Raw genomic sequence first — 17,857 nt, forward strand, 5'->3', positions numbered from 1 at the left:
ACAAGGTCAAACTTGGTTACAGTTAACTAGCGCGATTCATGGAAGTCATTTACGTTTCATGTGATGCGATCAACGGACAACACATCACTGAATGCACTGAAATGTAGGGTTATTCGCCAAAATGTCCCGTCTGGGGTTGCACAAAAAAATTGTGCATGCAGGAGGGCCCCAGACCTGGAACTTTGCGAAATCGGAAAAATAGCATGCTCCATTTCTTATCATATAAAATGTTTTCCTAAGAAAACTAGAGCATTTCGAGCTAAGGGTTATTCCTTTGTGTCAACATATTCGCCCATCACTTATAAAAATTCTATAGAAAACAAAAAAGAAATGCTAATGGGACTTTCGTTAGCGTAATCTGAACACGTCCATATTGAAAAAACTTTGCATAATTTCGAAAATTTCACACAATTGCGACAAAACCACATCTTACTTTTTGGCGCAGATGTGAGACACACATTTAAAGTGTAGCCACTTCAGGCACGCGTCACACCCAATGGCTTTATCATGAACCCTTTGCCGACATGCACTACATGTCCACAAACTATGATTACGCTTCTGAGTAATTGTTGCAGTGAGCGCGGCCCACCCATCATCGGTGAAACAGTTCCGAATTTCACCTAACTCAACTTTGTCGTACAGAAATGCTGAAGGAACTTTCTCCGGGGCTACTTCAATTCCTTTTTCACCAATCTTGTGTCCCCTGATAGCCTTTGGAGACATGGAACAACATACCCTCCAAAAAAAAAAAGCACAATGTTTCGGCAAAGCACTACAATCATATTTATTAGCTATAAACCACTGACTTGGTGCCTGCATTCCTGCTTGGCGTTCTCTACTATGCGGTTTGATAATCTGTGTAACCGGTGATAATTTTTATGCATGCTGTAAAAAATTTTTTTTTTCTATTTTTAATGTGCTAAAGTGTTGCATTCATCCTCTGCATTGGTCCCCCTATGCTTGTAACGAATGTGTATTATATTTCGCATCCGGACCCATCCACTAGCTTGCGCCTACTGGGTCCCACAGTTTTTTGCGTATGCACTGTAACACCTATGACGATGATAATAAAGAAAGAAAGAAAGAAAAAAAGTTTACTAGAACGGAAAGGGAATGGTACAAAGCGCATTAAAAAAAGGCATGGTATATGTTGATGCTTGTGTAGCACCAGACAATGAACACTGTACTGGATTAAGAAAAAGAAGCAGGGGGTAATTGCTCGCTTAGAAGGCCGATAAGCATTCAGTGCGATGCAACTTGAGAAATAATGATATTGAAACTTCGGAGACTTTAGAAGAAAAGAAAAAGAAAACACTCAATCATCGCGACGGCACAGCACAATTCGCCGTATAGACGTCGAAGTCGTTATATAGCTATGACGAAATAATTGTTAAGCAGCTCTGATAGTGTACATGCAACAATGATTGCTTGCGTACGGTCAAATGCTCATATACTGCGGCATAAAGCTCATGGCACGGTGAGAAAACGCTCTCGCAGCGAAAGCGAACCAGTGTGCGCGCACATGGATGCAGACGCGCAGTCGGTCACCGCGAACCCGTGCGATCGCTGCATTGAAGCTTCATTATGTGATGCTCCATTTGGTTACACAGACGCCCCACTATAAGAACTTAATTAACATAGTTTTCTCTCAGCGATTGCTACCTTTAACGCAAGAAACCGGTTTGGGGGAATCGATCGCGGCGACCGCGCGCAGTTTCCCAGCTTACCGTACGTAGTAGGTAACGAGATAGCGTCTGTAAGCCATTCTGTGCCTTCTATTTGTCCAAGATTATTATGTTAAAGGTAAGATGCCTCTGTCATTTCGAGAGTACTTGCAAAAATGTCCAGCAGAGCTCCCGCGTAGTATGTTTATTTAGCGCCGATAGCCAAACCTAGCTATGCAGAGCGCGCCGCGTTATCCCTCAGACTACGCAAGTGAGGCGACTCCGACAGATGGCGACTCCGTAAGCACTCGCCCCCCATTAGAGTTTTTGTAGGAAACTGTGCTCGCCATCAATACCGACATCGTTATAGTGACGGGCCCGTCGCTACACTGTTGTTGTTAAAGTAACGGGCCCCGTCACTGTAGTGCAGATGTTAAAGTTCCGGGCCCCGTCACTGTAGTCGCTACCTTCTTGTATGTCTGTTTCAAATTTGCGTTGTGTCTGTGTGCGTGCGAGCGCTCGTTAGTTCCGCTTTGTCCATCTTCCTTATTATTTCCCTATGGTTACACCTGGATTTCATTCGCCCAGCGTAACGCCATGCGTTGCACTTCGCCTGCATGCAGCCAAGGACTTGTTCGACGAGTGCCGTGCCACGGAGGAGTGCACCGCGGTGAACCCGTACCTGCGCTGCGTCAACCACCTCTGCGTGTGCGCCTCGCCGTACGTGCTCCACGACAGGGACCAGTGCCGGCCCGGTAGGTCTCCTCCTCTGCACGTGGCGTGGGAGGCGATCATTCTGCGTAGGCGGGATGTGAGACCCCGGTAGATTATCGGCTCCTCGTTCACTAATCTTAGCTCACTAATCGTATCAAGGCTCGTTTTGGGCCGACTTAGCTGGGCAAACGATTTGTAGGCCAATTGAAGAAAACGCTTTTAGCAGTCGGTAATGCCGCAATTTATTTATTTATTTATTTATTTATTTATTTATAACAGCACCACAGTGGCATTACAGTGGGGGGGTTGTACAAAAAATATATTACAAGGGCAGTCATAATGACAATGCAAACACTTCATTGTCAGTAATATTAACAAGAAATGAAGATAAAGCATTACATTCTCGAACATGTGTGAGGAAAAATCGACATCTTGAACATATCGGTTCTTGACCTGAATTCACGCACTTTATGGTTATGATCAACCCGCTCGGATCTGTAGTGTGGATGAAAAATGTACTTCTCCCTACGAATAGCAATCTTATCGTAATATATGTTATGAAAAAATTTAAGCCTTAGCTTTCTTCTTGTTAGTTCAAGGGGTTCCCATTTTAATTCCTGTTTTATGCCAGACACACTAATATATCGACTATAATTCCCAGAAACATAGCGGGCCACTAAGTTCTCGATTCTTTCTAATTTTTGTCTGTCGGTCTTCGTCGGCGCGTCCCACACAGTACAAGCATATTCCAACGCGGACCTAATATACGTTTTAAATAGTAAATCCCTAGAGTCCTGCGGAAACATTCTCGTGTTACAGCGCAAAAAACCCAACATTTTGCAAGCTTTCCCAGCAGCATAATCAACATGTCGATACCAACATAGTTTTGAGGTGATGTACACACCTAAATACTTATATTCGAGAACAGTTTCCAATAAGTGGCCGTTTATATTATAGACGCAATAAGGTACATTCTTTTTCCGCGTGAAACAGATGTGCACCGTTTTTTGCAAATTTATATTCATGTGCCACTGTTCGCACCACCGGTGCAATTTATTTAGGTCTTCCTGCAAAGCAAGTGAATCCTGGGAATTTTTCACTTCTCTATAGACTACAGAGTCATCAGCGAAGAGTCGCATGTGGAAAGTAATATTTTCTGATATGTCATTAATGAACACAAGAAAAAGCAACGGTCCCAAAACTGACCCCTGTGGGACGCCTGACGTGACGGAAGTTACATTTGATTTGGCTACGTTTATAGTGACACACTGACACATTAAACTTAAATATTCCCTAATCCATTCAACAACCTTCTCATTCACATTTAAACAGCGCAACGTGTGGACTAACAGCCCTTGATCTACTACGTCAAAAGCCTTTTTAAAATCAATGAATATGCAGTCAATGATGCTACAACGATCCAAAGCTTCGCATACCTCATGAACAAACTCGGTTAGTTGTGTAACACAGGATGTCCCTTGCCGGAAGCCGTGCTGATTTGGATTTAATAAGGGATTGAGATGATTCATTATGTTCGTATATAGGATGTGCCCTAGAGTTTTACAGTCATTACTTATTAAGGATATAGGACGGTAATTAGAGACCAATTCCCGAGGCCCGGTCTTATGAATAGGGACCGCGCAGGCAACCTTCTAATCTGTAGGAAGAGAACTAGTGAGCAAAGATTTATTGAATAGGAGAGCTAAATAAGGAGATACAGATTTGGCACACAACTTTAAAAGGCCATTGGACAAACCATCAAGGCCTCCAGCTTTGGACACATCTAGTCGTTGAAGTAATGCGGTAATTCCCCTTTCATCTATTTCTGTGGGCGCCATAGGATTAAGCTGAACTGGCTGATAAGGGATGTCACAAGTTGTGCTGGGCCGAAATACCGAACAGAAAAAATCATTAAAGGAGTTTGCCTTTTCAAGACTACTATCTATCATGTGGCCATTGTGCGCTATGGTTGGAATGCCTACATTATCTTGACAATTGCGTTTGACGTATCGCCAAAATTCCTTTGGGTTCTTTTGCAACCTTGACGAGAAGGAGTCAAGGAAGTCTTTTTTAGCTTTTGCAACAGCCATCTGTAGATCATTGTTAGCCGCCTCCAAATTTCTTTTCGTCAAGGAGTTTCCATTCTTCCTATATCTTTTAAACGCTCTTTGGCGTTTGTTATGAAGACCTCGTAAATTAGCATTGAACCATGGCTTATTCTTCCAACGCCTTGGTGACTGCACCCATGAAGGAACAAACCTTTCCTGTAAATCTAACATCTTGTTTTTGAAACTAAGCAACAGATCATTAACACTGCAAGTTTCTGACAAGACCTCGTAAAGCGGAAAGTAAGCTTCTAACGCTAAGTCTATTTCTGTAGTATTAGCTTTCGAGTAATTATATATCTTTCCTGCTGCATTCGATTTTGCCTTTTCATAAGACACCTGCATTTGACGCAGAACTGATTCATGATCACTGATTCCTGGCAGGACAAAAGTGGAGAAAACCCAAGCTGGCCGATTTGTCAGTAGTAAATGTAATATATTGGTTAGCCGAGTTGCTTGGGTCACCCCCTGGGTCAATGCGAAATCATGCATGATGTTTACGAATTCTTTTCCTGCACCAGAGGCAGCTCCGCATGAGCTAGATTGCTGATTGAAACCGAGCTCTATCACAAGGCACTCTGCTTGTATTATTTCTATTGTTTTGTACAATTCTCGCATTATGTCAACCGAGCTTCCAGGGGGCCTATAGAAGGAGCAAACAGACAAACCTTTACCTTTTGGCAACCTAATGCGGCACCACACAGCTTCGCATGACTCAACTGGCATTTCAAGACGGGAGCAAGATATAGTAGGATGAACTAATATAGACACATCCCCTCCGTGACTGTTCCTGTCTTTCCTGTAGCGTGTGTAATCAGCGTGTGATATCAGAATCGAGTCATGATTCTGTGCCCAGAACCACGGAGGGCTCTGTCATGCGCAGTAGGTTTTCCAAATTTTCCGCCTTATTTCTGATGCTTCGGCAGTTCACAACCAAAAAAGAAATGTTAGATACTGATACTGGCTTGTATCATGCACTCTCAACAACTTGCCCTAGACCATCGTCATACACATATTCTGTATCATTTAGGTGCAGAACATCATACTTCAGTTTTACACGAGTGCCTACACTCTTATGCAACTTCGAAAAATCCCAGAGGAATTTGCTTTTGCGACGTATAGCCTCAGAGAAATCTTCCGAGGTACTAACAGTTTTTCTTTCAACTTCTTCGCGTTGGCTAAGACGCTTTGTTTTTCTTTCAAAGAAGCAAATTTAGCAATGATAGGTCGTTTCCTTCCTTCATGGCGTTTCCCTAGTCTGTGCGCTACTTCAATGTGCACGGTGCCTACACCAAGGTCAGACACTATTTCCATGACGTGTCTTTTAGACGTTTCGGGAGGCTCATGAGTCTCTCTCAGAAATTCCGTAAAATAGCAAATTAGAACGGCGACTTCTATTTTCCAGATCATCGACTTTTTTCAAAAAGTTCTTCACCACAGTTTGGCTGTCTTCGCATTGTTTCCTGCATGTGGTTAAGGTCGATTTAATACCTTCAAACTGTTCGATCGTTGCTTCTAAGCTCTCGATTCGCTTCTTTGTCATGTAATGCAGTCATACCCTCCTCCTGCTTTGCTTCAATAGCTTCTAATTTCGATTTAATTTCATTCTGTCCTTCCAGAAGCATGTCTAATGTATCTTGCATATCGGGTCCGGGATTCAACTCGACATCCTCACACAATAGTAACAAGAGAAAATAAAAAGCATAACTACGCAATAGGACAAAGCGTCGCCGCTCAGAACGCTTGGCACATCGCGACTGTGCGCTTGCAAACGCAATCTGGGGCGGAACCGGCAAAACATGCAGATCAATGTGACACGAAACCTAAAAACAATCACCAACTTGCATAAGAAGAAAAAATTCCGTGTAACGCAACGGCATCGCTGCGCCGGTTACACGCCCCAAGGTGACAGTGACGGTTCCGCCTTCTTGTAGGCTGCATACGTGTCGCTGCGGCTCCCAATGTTCGTAGGATGGCAGTGGACACTTGTCAAACTCAGCTGGAGCACATTTTCCGTCGATGTAAACGTTAAATTGAAGTTCACTGCGGTCGGCAATGGATGGTGCTGGTAGCGGAGCGATTCCTTTGTGGTGGACGAGAAGTGGTGCGTCGGCAAAGCCACTGATAACCTGCATAATCAGAAAAAATTCCGCGTAACGCAACGGCATAGCTGCGCCCGTTACACGCCCCATATCCTTTTCAATTTCATATCCTTTTCAGGATTTATTTTCCTGAGTGCCCGCAGTACGGCGAATAGTGCATAGGCGTCGTAAGGTACCTTTCATCGAGATGGTTATCAAGTCTGTTTTAGTAATATCGCTCGAATACTCGAATTGCGTATGAAGTAACACTTCACGCAATTAGGCCGCGATCACACGCATGTTTTTGTTGCGCCAACGGCAACGAGCTCTTTCAGAGGGCTGCCGCGGCGTCACGTCACATGGCACGAACGAGACCACGTGTGCGCGCGCTAGTCTACTATTGGCCGCGGACTTGCCACTGTCTTTCCCACGCGTCGCGAGCGGAGGCATTCCAGTTTCTCCTAATCATTCCTGGTGAAACCTAGCCCTTTGAGGCACTGGGTTCATCAGCCCGGTCTTCGCGACTGGCCTGCATTCCCCAGGTCCTTTGCTCCTGACAAATATCGCTAAGATGGCGCTTTGTGACGTTGTAGCGCCTTGGGGATGGACCTTGGTCGTAACAGAAAGGTTCTAAGCTTCTGTGTAGAACAAGAAATGTCGTCATGCCGCGAACGTCTACTATCGTCTTCGCCGTCGTTTCCTTATTTCTGTCCTATCGCAAAGCTTTGCACCGCGCTCACGATTGCTTGCTTCGTTCCAACACGTTGCTTGATTCGATAGCTCGCTTAAGGAGCTCATGCGATGTTCGATAGCATCTGCAAAATGTTTCTGATAACAACTGCAAAGTGTTTCGTATAATAATGATTTCCAAGGTGAGTGGGTTCTACATGTATATATATATGTATATATATATATATATATATATATATATATATAGTGTGTTGTAATACCATGGCCGACGACGATAGCACAGGGACTGGTGGACGCTTGCTATGCGTGATCTTTTTGACTGCAGTGCTGGTACACGTGTTTCATCTACCACCGTGCGTTGCGCGAGCGCCGCTGCCACTTACACCACCACAGGTCTATTCACGCCCTGTTCCTTCTGCGCTCAGAGATTGTCGGTCATGCACGTGGAGTGTCTTGGGTAACACAATCGTCGAAGTGCGGCGCGAGATAGATCATGTATCTCTGCGTAGGCGCCGCCAGCACACGCCGACGGGCGGTAGGTAAGTCACGCACAGTCTCGCTAGCAGAATACAACGCCTGCGCTCACACGCGCGGAGCGACTTTTAGCGAGCCAAGACTAGCTTTTAGCCGTTGGCAAGACAGCGGACCGGCCCGACGCTGGCAAGGCTCGGCACAGTGCTTGAGTAGTGGGTGGTAAACTTAAATTCGTGGAAGCCAGGGGAAAAGACGATCGCACTGGTAGACGCTCAATTCGGAATTCTGCGGCAGGGCTGTGCCAAGGCGTCACCGCCAATTAAATATAGGGTCGCCAACATGAGAAACCATGGAAAGAATTGAAGCTCTCTTGGGAGCCTGGGAAATAGAAAGACGCCAGTCATCGTCAGCAGATTAGCAGACCCCGTTGAGCAATCATCGATGCTTCTCGCACATAATGCGCGTAACCGTAATCCTTTTAACGTCCAAACATGATATGCCGAGGACGCCAACCTAGCATACATATAACGGCTCTCGATTCAAACCGCGCTGATAGGAACGTCATCTTGAGTTCCTGCATTTGCACCTTTTTATTTCCGCGCCAATGGCGAACTCTTGGAGCCGTCCTGCCTGGCACTAATCCTCTTAGCAAAGGATTTGGCTTCTTTCATGTGGTCTGCAATGTATGTGTGTTAAGAAGTCACTTTATGAATTCTCAACTCTGTCAAATCAGTTGTCAATTGCACATAAGATTGTGTAGAACTGCTAGAAGGACGCTGTTGGGATGAGTAATTGCAACAGGAACGCATTGGATAGCTCACGTTAAGGAGGAATATCTTGGTTTTCTCCTGAGCAAGCATCATTGCACTACGGCGTGGCTTCATTTTCCCAACTGCATCACGTGCCCTAGTTGTGAAGTAAGTGTTAATTACTGCAGCTTTTATAAAGAGGTGCCTGCATATTCCAACAGCTCCCACAAGTACTACTTGCCTCTTCAGGTAATCCACCTGAACAGCAATGGAAACATTTTAAAGAATATCTGTTCATTATAGCGAGAAATAGCGGTGAAATAGCTTAGAAGCTGCAGTGCGCAAAGCTGCTAAATACTAGAACGCTGTCACGTGTGAATGCGCCGCAGTATGGTGGCATAACACCGCTTCGATCCGTAGCGCGAAAAACGGTCGTAATGAAAACGAAAGGATAACCAGCCATCTGTAAAAGAAGGGCGGCGCTTCACCCTGCTTTTTAAGAGGACAGGAGAATTGAGATACCACGCAATCAATCCACAACGAACGCCTCTGTAGCGAAATCACCTTATCACGAAGGATTCATTATATGCGCCGTATGAATTCCTATCTTTCATATCTCTTGTGAACTTCTCTAAAACGAAGAGCACTACAACAAATTTGCCTGTACAACGAAGGAATTTAGGCGTCCCCGGCCGCTTATTCGCTACCTTACAACAAATTTGCGCGCACAGTTCAAATTGCTGCCCTCTGCACGTGATTGCCCCTGAGCTGCGCTCTGCACTAAGGGCACCACCCAGCTGACGTGCGAGTCGATATCGGCGAGCGTCACCGTCCCGCTTCAGTGCCCCACGAATCGCTTACGCTGCAGCCTGCTTGTAACACAGCAGCAAGTGCGACGGCTCAGGAATACGTGGCAGTTGGGGCCCCATATTAGTTTTTCTTTCGTTTTCGTTTTTATTCGGACATTTCAAGAAATGCCCACGAAGAGAGGCAAAAGGAGACAATCTGTCTCCTGACTGGGCCTACTCTTCGTGCTGCACTTCGGACAGGTACAGCAAAGTAGAACACAAAAACAAATAATACACTATGTACAAAGAAGATTAGGTCAACAAAATAGGTCATCAACAAAATAGGTCGTCAACAAAATAAATATTCAAGCGCACAACATATCAGTAACACACAATGCACGTGTCTGATATACAACGATGTTTGTCTAACGTATGACAAATTTACATAGAAGCAAGCAATTAGCAAAATACAACGAAACATTCACAAATCTGACAATATGGATTCCCACTTAATTTCATACATATATGGTATGAGCAAAGCTTTGTGGTTTCCGTTCTATGTACATGCAGGTAGTTATTATTTACCACGTGGTTAATTTTTTTCATGAATTGCAGTACATGAGTGGTTTCTTTTGCGTATTCTGATTTCTTGATGTTTATTTTATTTATTTATTTATTTATTTCAAGAAACCCCTAAAGGCCCTCACAACGAGGGTATTACATAGGGGGATGACAAAATTCAATAAACATCTAGAGAAGCGTATTCAAGGAATAGGCAACAAGAATAAAATAGCAGAACAGCAACACTCAATGAGACATAATGGAAAAAGGCAACATAATAAACAGAACAAAAAATATTAAAAATCAAACACATTGCGGTAACGGAACAAAACTAGAAAAAAGGCTACTAATCGCATTCATTTTTTAGAAGTTCATGAAATTTAGATGAATTCATTTCAGTTGCGATTGAAGCAGGCAGCTGGTTCCACACAATAATTGTTTTGGGTATGAATGATATCGCAAAAGATGAAGTGCGGCAAATGATGCGTTTGATCTTGAAAGGATGGTCACGGCGTGGAAAGACCACCGTTGGTGATTGAAAGAAATCGTCATGAAGCAACGGATGATGGTAAATTTTGTGAAAAAGTGTTAAGCGAGCAAGTTTGCGACGATGGGAAAGGTTATCAAGACCAGCACGAGCGTTTAAGATGGTGACGCTAGTGAAACGTGAGCAATCTGAAAAAATGAAACGAGCAGCACGGTTCTGCAGGGATTCGGTGTTATCTATGAGGCAGGTTTGATCCGGGTCCCATATGTATGAAGCGTACTCGATTTTAGGTAGGATTAGGGTGATATAAGCAAGTTTACGCACAGGCGCAGGAGCGTGTCGAAGGTTACGTTTTAAGAGGCCAAGAGAACGGTTAGCAGCTGCTAGAATCAGATCAATGTGATAGTTCCAGGTTAAGTCGGACTGAAGGTGAACTCCTAAATATTTGTATGTAGAAGCTGTCTCAACTGTTACGTGATTAATAGTGTATGCGGTAGGGATGCGCGAAGAGTTTCTTGTAAAGGAGACCAGCTTTGTCTTAGAGTGGCTTAGGATCATTAGCCACGATGAACACCAAGTGTTAATTGAATCGAGGTCAGTTTGTATAAATTGGTGGTCAGTTTCACATTTAATGGCACGGTACACAACACAGTCATCAGCGAACAGTCTATTTTGGGAAGATACACAATTGGGTAAAACATTAATAAATATTAGAAAGAGTAGGGGACCAAGCATGCTCCCCTGCGGTACACCGGATGTGACTTGAGCCATTGAAGAGTTAGAACCATTAACAGCGGTGAACTGAACGCGAGATGAAAGGAAGTCTTTAATCTATGCTAAAACCTGAGGGTGAACATTGAGATGCGATAACTTGAGTAGTAATCTATGGTGGGGGACCCGATCAAATGCCTTAGAAAAATTGAGAAACAAAGCGTCGACTTGAGTCCCGGCGTCTACTAAAGTAAATAAGTCGTTAGTATATCCAGCAAGCTGAGTGTCGCAAGAAAATCTCATGCGAAAACTGTGCTGATATTTGAATATGATGTTGTGATCTTCAAGATAATTAATAATATGGGTGTGTATGACATGTTCAAGGAGCTTTGAGAAGGTGCAAGTCAATGAAATTGGTCTATACTTTAGGGCATCAGAGCGGCTGCCAGATTTGAAAATTGGCATTACTTTAGCTACTCGCCAGTCATGAGGGATGAAGCCAGATGATAAAGACTGAGAAAAAAAGTGCGGATAGGACTTGAAAAATACTCTGAGATACATTTCTAAGTATTTTGTAGTTAAAGCCAAGCGGGTCCGTGCTTGTAGTATCTTTAAGGTTATTTAATAAAGAAAGAATACCACCATCACTTATGACTATAGAGGGCATGGAATAATCGTGAACTGAGTGCTAGAGAAGGGGTAATGACTTCATGAGTGAAAACAGACGAAAAAGCGTTGTTAAAGAGTTGAGCAGAATGGGCATCGTCCAGGTGATCACCATTAGAATTTGTTAAGGATGAATCGGGACGTGAATGTGGGTTACTTACGCTCTAAAATCTTTGGGGATTATTAGATAGCATAGTGGGTAAGACGTCACTGTAGAACTGGCGCCGGGTGGCTTTCAGCATTCTTTGGTAATCCTTGTCGCTTTTCTTGTAGGTTTCCCACGTAGTTAATAGGTTGTTAGCAACTGCCTGCCTATACAAACGCTTTTTCTTTTTATTGGCTCTTCGCAGCCGCTCATTGAACCAAGGCGCTCTTTTACTGCACCTAATTGAGATAACCGGTATGAATATTGTAATGACGTTAAGTAGGGTTGTTTTGAACAGCGTCCAGTTCTGCTCCATGGAACGGAAAGTACATTCGGCTAAGAACCGCCCAGAAAAAGGGGTTAATTCGAGATTTATCTGGTCAAAATTAGCCCTGTTATAACACCTGATCAGCTTTGAGGTAGTTTTCCTGTCAAGCATACGGTGATTGATGCACCCGGTAATGATGTCCTGGTCAGAAAGACCACCAAGGTGAAATATTTTAGAAACAGCATCGGGATTATTGGTTAGAATCAGGTCGAGAATGTTGGCAGTGGTACCTGCGGATCGCGTGGGCTTTGTAATGAGCTGAGTTAGGTGAAAATCTAGACAAGACTGCAGAAAAGCGTGCGCATCCTGATCACTTGCTGAGACAGATAGAGTGTCCCAATTGATACTAGGGAAATTAAAATCACCAAAGATAATTAGGACAGAATTTGGAAAACGCGTACACACATCAATCAGTAGGCGACAAAATTAGTCAGCAAACCCATCGTACAGGCCGGGTGGGCGGTACAACACACCGGCAATAATATTTGTAGTACACAGTGCAATAATTTGATTATTTATTGACTGCATTCCACAGTTGGCGCGACGTCTTGGCCCGATAAGTGCTGCAACACGCAGATTATGTGACATATTTCTATTCAAGAAAGCATGAGTAAACATTCGGAATCTTGTTTTATTTTGCGAAATATTATCGCTGCTATTTGATATTTGTAGAAATCCAAAAATGGCATCACATTATGCGCACGAAACATTGACACATCGTTTTGGGTTGTGTAAGTTATTAGAGCTAGAGAAGGCTTTTGCAGGGAAAGCAGCTTGTAGGGGTCCGTTTCGTTACAGGTTCCCCAGACCAAACGGCAATGCAAAAGTTGGGAATGAATAATGGAAAAGTACATCTGTCTCTTAAGCCCACCCTGAATAATATGATGTAAGCGCCGAATTAGGTCGATAAACCTTAATATTTTAACTCGAACGTTATTTACATGGTCAGACCAGCTCAGATCATTTAGGAAACATACCCCAAGAAACTGGCGCGAGTGCGTCTGTGTGATGCTTTCATTTTTGCAAAGAAACATTGTAATCTATTGGCTATTTTTCGGCCGAAAGAGCATAAATTTGATTTTGTTTACATTTAATTCTTACTGATTGGCTATAAGCCGTGTTTTTAGGTCGCGTAACGAGCGGTTTGGATTTTTGCTCAATGTCTTGCAAACTTAAACTAGAAAATAAGACATTTGTATCGTCTGCATACATGACAAGGTGAGGAGTGAGATGAATATTTACTGTGTCGTTTATGTATAGAAGAAAGAGGAATGGGCCGAGGATTTACCCCAGCGGTACACCATACTTGATAATATGCAAGTCAGATTTATTATCACGAATCCTTGTATACTGTTTTCTATTGCTAAGGTAACTTTTCATTAGAGCAAACGCAGTTCCACGTATGCCATACATTTCGAGTTTCCTAATCAAAATATCATGCTTTAGGGAATGAACCGCTTTGCGGAAATCAAGAAAGACCCCCGCAGTGTAAAATTTTTCTTCAATGTTTTTAAATATGTGATCCTTAATGTGCAGTAGTGCTGTCTGCGAAGATCTACGTGACTGGAATCCGTGCTTTTGTTGACAAATGACATCATCTTTTTAATAAAGTAATATAGTCTGTGATATATTAAGCGTTCAGCAACATTAGAAAAAATAGGCAATATGGATATAGGATGAGAATTATTTAATTCATTTTTATTTCGTCCTTGGAAAGTTACGGTTACAGGGGCTTTTTTCATGTCATCTGGTAAAATACCCGTCAGAAAAATCTGATTACAAATATGAGTAAATGATTTCCTAATCAAATCAACAACCTTCTTAATAGGAGCAGCAGTAATACCATCATAGCCTGGAGAACTTTTGTTCTTCAGTGACCCTGTAACCGATGCCACTTAAAGTTCAGTAAAAGGAGATAAAAAGACAGAGTTAGGAAGTGAATTGTGAATATATGACTCGGAAAGTTTGAAACCTACCGCCTCTGCCATATTACCTAATGAACCGGCATCTAGAAAATGTAAGTTAAACTTATCTACAAGTGACTTGCATTGTAGTCAATAACAGTTATATGTAACTCCACGGGGATGGTAGCTTTCTTCCGACCTATGCAATCGTTAACTGAATCCCAGAGTAATCTTGGGTTATCCATATATTTGGAAAACTTTCAGACATAAAAATCTGTTATTGCCTTGTTTAGGACTTTGTTCACTTGTTGCTAAATGTCTTATATTCTGAAAAGGGTCCTGGTTCGTTAGTGCACAAGAAATACGCAAACAGTTTATATTTCATTTTTATTCGCTTGAGATATGCGCTGCTGTAATCCATTCTTTCTTGGCTTCATGATTTTTACTATTACATATGGAAACGCAATGTTGTAATCGCAAACAATTCTTTTAGAAGGAATTTGTAGGCCTTCGAGGGGTCAGTTTCCCGGCATATATCAGCCCAGTTGCAGTCTAACATTAACGAATGGAAGTAGTAAATGTTTGTATCGTTGATATCTCTTCGCAAATAGTTTGGTGGTTCGTGTAGTTTAGGCATTTTCAATAATGTTAATAACAGTAAGTGATCACCTTCACCAGACGAAAATACTGCAGTCGAAGCAGTTTCAGCCAATAAATTTGTGAAAGAGACATCTATAAGCGTTTCTGACGTCCGAGCTATTCTAGTAGGAGCATTATAACATTTTCACAGCCATACAACAGCATTATTTCTAACACCTTTAACTGAGAGGGGATATTTTTAGATATATCAAAGTTTAGGTCACCAAACGCAACTGCAAACCATTTGTTAGAATTCGTACGTTGAAGAAGGGTTTTAAATATTCAAGAAATGCATCAGTGTTGCCATCAGGTGGTCGGTATGCAAGTATTATTGCAATGTTACGGTGGATCATACTAACCACTTCATAATCACTGCATACTGTGCAGCTATCAAGCCAAGATTCATAAGCAATGCTTTGTTTAATATACAGCGAGACACCGCCGCCACGTTTTCCACTTCAAAAGACAGATACAATGTTGTATCCTCCAAGATTATGTACTTCAGCTTTAGAAGACAACCAAGTTTCGGTGACACCCATAATGTCAAAATGTAAGCATAAATGTAATACACATTCGATTTCCGCACCCTTATTCCTCATACTCTGCACGTTGAGGTGATACAAGGGAAACTCGTTTTAAGAAAGGAAATTAGCGCTTTTTTGTTATTTATTAAAAGATTCGGCGGTGTAATACAAGGAATTGATTATAAGAAAATAAAAAATAAAAAAATCAGTTAGGAAAGCTTTCACACGATTTTGTTTAAGTATTGTTCTAATGAAATTCTGATCGCATGTGCTCCAGGTTCTGACCAGAAAAATTTGTAACTTAGTCCCCTGGCCTTGGTCAGCTGTTAAATTGCTGACTTTTACCGGAAAGATGGCGCTGCAGGACTCGTCACGAGATGCAGGAGTTATCACGGGATACCTGGATGGCAGCCGCTTTTCTGTAGATTCTACACAAAAAGACGAAGATAGTCCGGATATGTGCAAAGAACCGTCTGCCGCCACTGCTGCCAGAAGTGTACTTGATTCCCACGTAACGCCGAGCTTATATCAGGATCAGCGGTTAAATCGCTAACTTTTCAAGGAAGCGTGGCGCTGCAGGAGTCGCCACGAGATGCAGGAGTTGTCACGGGATGCCTGGATGGCAGCCGCTTTTCTATAGATTTTGCACAAAAAGACGAAGGTAGTCAGGCGATGTGCATAGACCCGTCTGCTGCCACTGCTGCCAGAAGTGTACTCGATTCCCACGTAGCGCGGAGTTTGTATCAGGATCAGCGGTTAAATCGCTGACTCTTGAAGGAAACGTGGCGCTGCCGGAGTCGTCACGAGATGCAGGAGTGGCCACTGGATGCCTGGATGGCAACCACTTTTCTGTAGCTTCTGCGCAAAAGGATGTAGATAGTCCGGATATGTGCATAGAACAGTCTGCCGCCACTGCTGCCCGAAATGTACTTGATTCTCACGTAACGCCGAGTTTATATCGGGATCAGTGGTTAAATTGCTGTTTTTACAGGAAATGTGGCGCTGCAGGACTCGTCACGGGTAGGAACCTAACCTAACCTGGGTAGGACATTCAGTAGTATAATAGCATGAGCTTGGTGGCGGAACCCACTGCACCGTTCCAAAGGGAACGCTGATAACATCCACATTCACATAAGCGTGTGTGTCTGTGCGCGCGACGGATTGACGTATGGCTATCCCTATGTCCGCGTATGTTCAACACCACGATGTTCTAATTCCTTTTCGCGCTTCTGCAGAGGCTAGAGCGACGCTCCACACGCGTTATCAACATAAGCCAGCCGGGAACGGTGGGTGATACGAGTGGCATTCGAGCTGAAGGCACCGCTAGAATATCGTGTCGTACTTGCACCTGGTCCCTTGTATGCGCCAAACGAAGCGTAGAGATATTGCTTTTGCAAATATCAATAACGTACACTTCCTATGACGCGGGCGTTGTTTTCCAACTGCGAACTAGCGTACTTCGTAGGCATAGTCGCATCCATCGCTTCGTTTCGCTTGCCTGGAATCGGCGAGCCTGGTTTTGGACAGGGAGAAACCGTTCCTACCTTGCATGAGGGAGGAAAGTTGCTTCGTTTAAAGATGAACGTAGGGGAGATTGCTGTTTCTCCCGTAATAGAGCAAGGGTCACACCTTTTTTTAGAGTGTACATGACATGCAAGGCAGAAAAAGAAGAACGTAGGACACTATTGAACAGAGATCTACTTAATTCGCATGAACGTATGATTTCTTATTAAAAGAAAAAGTAATAGGCAAGTAAATTTTTATATGAAAGTTCCTGTAGAGCAAAGCTATTACTCCCTTCAATAAATTATAAGCGATCCATATTCGAGTGTTTGTGGTCCGTACGATTCTTCCAACTTACCATCTATCAAAAACTGCACTAGTCCGTACACTATCGCACATCGGCTACGATCTAGACCTTGTATCGACGTCGATGGCAGGTTCGCCGCAGAGTATTCTTCGCCTAGAGGCAAATCACGCTTTACAGGCAAGGATTACCCCACTAAATCTCGCAACCTGCAGGCAAACCAAACCCAAGGGTGAACTAATAGAAGTTGTCATGCTGATATTTTTATAGCAATAACAATTATATGAACATGCCAGGCAAACTTTTGCCTTCGGTTTGGTCGTGGACCTACGCATATAAGCATGTTTATGCCTTCAGTATATGCATATAATAATATAACTGATCGAACATATTGCCACATGGTGTGGCGCAGCAAGAGACTGAAGAAGAGGAGAACGAGGTTCATCTCGGCATCGCGCGTCGCCGCTTGCGTTTTTGTAAAGTGCAACCGCCTGTATCTGATTCAGCTTGTATACCCCAGCAGGGTATACGCGACAATTTGGTGGAGGTGCGGGGTACGCTCAACTTAAGCAGGAGACCCCACTGGGCAGCAAGAACCTCGCCCCACAGTTGGAGTTGACTCCAGTTCAGCGCACAAGCCGGCGAATCTGAGGCCTCGCCCCAGAGTTTGGAAACCTGCAGGAAAAAGTGATGACTGCGACCACTGCGACTTCTACGGAACGGGTGACAGCAACTTACCTAACGCTGCTGAACCCCCAAGTGCCGACGGCTTTTCATGGCGACACATTTGAAGGCGTGGAAGACTGGCTGGCGGAGTTCG

At 43.4% G+C, this 17,857-nt stretch overlaps 1 protein-coding gene across 1 annotated transcript in view; it reads left to right on the forward strand.

Annotated features, from left to right (window-relative positions):
* Nucleotides 1–17,857, forward strand: part of LOC129383039 (uncharacterized) — a 144,371-nt gene that overhangs the window by 69,156 nt on the left and 57,358 nt on the right. Inside the window, exon 4 of the mRNA XM_055067241.2 lies at nucleotides 2,288–2,419. Within this exon, the coding sequence (XP_054923216.2) occupies nucleotides 2,288–2,419 (132 nt within the window). The remainder of the gene's footprint in view (nucleotides 1–2,287; nucleotides 2,420–17,857) is intronic.

The sequence above is a fragment of the Dermacentor andersoni genome, chromosome 3, assembly GCF_023375885.2.
Source record: "Dermacentor andersoni chromosome 3, qqDerAnde1_hic_scaffold, whole genome shotgun sequence".
NCBI classification, from domain to species: domain Eukaryota; kingdom Metazoa; phylum Arthropoda; class Arachnida; order Ixodida; family Ixodidae; genus Dermacentor; species Dermacentor andersoni.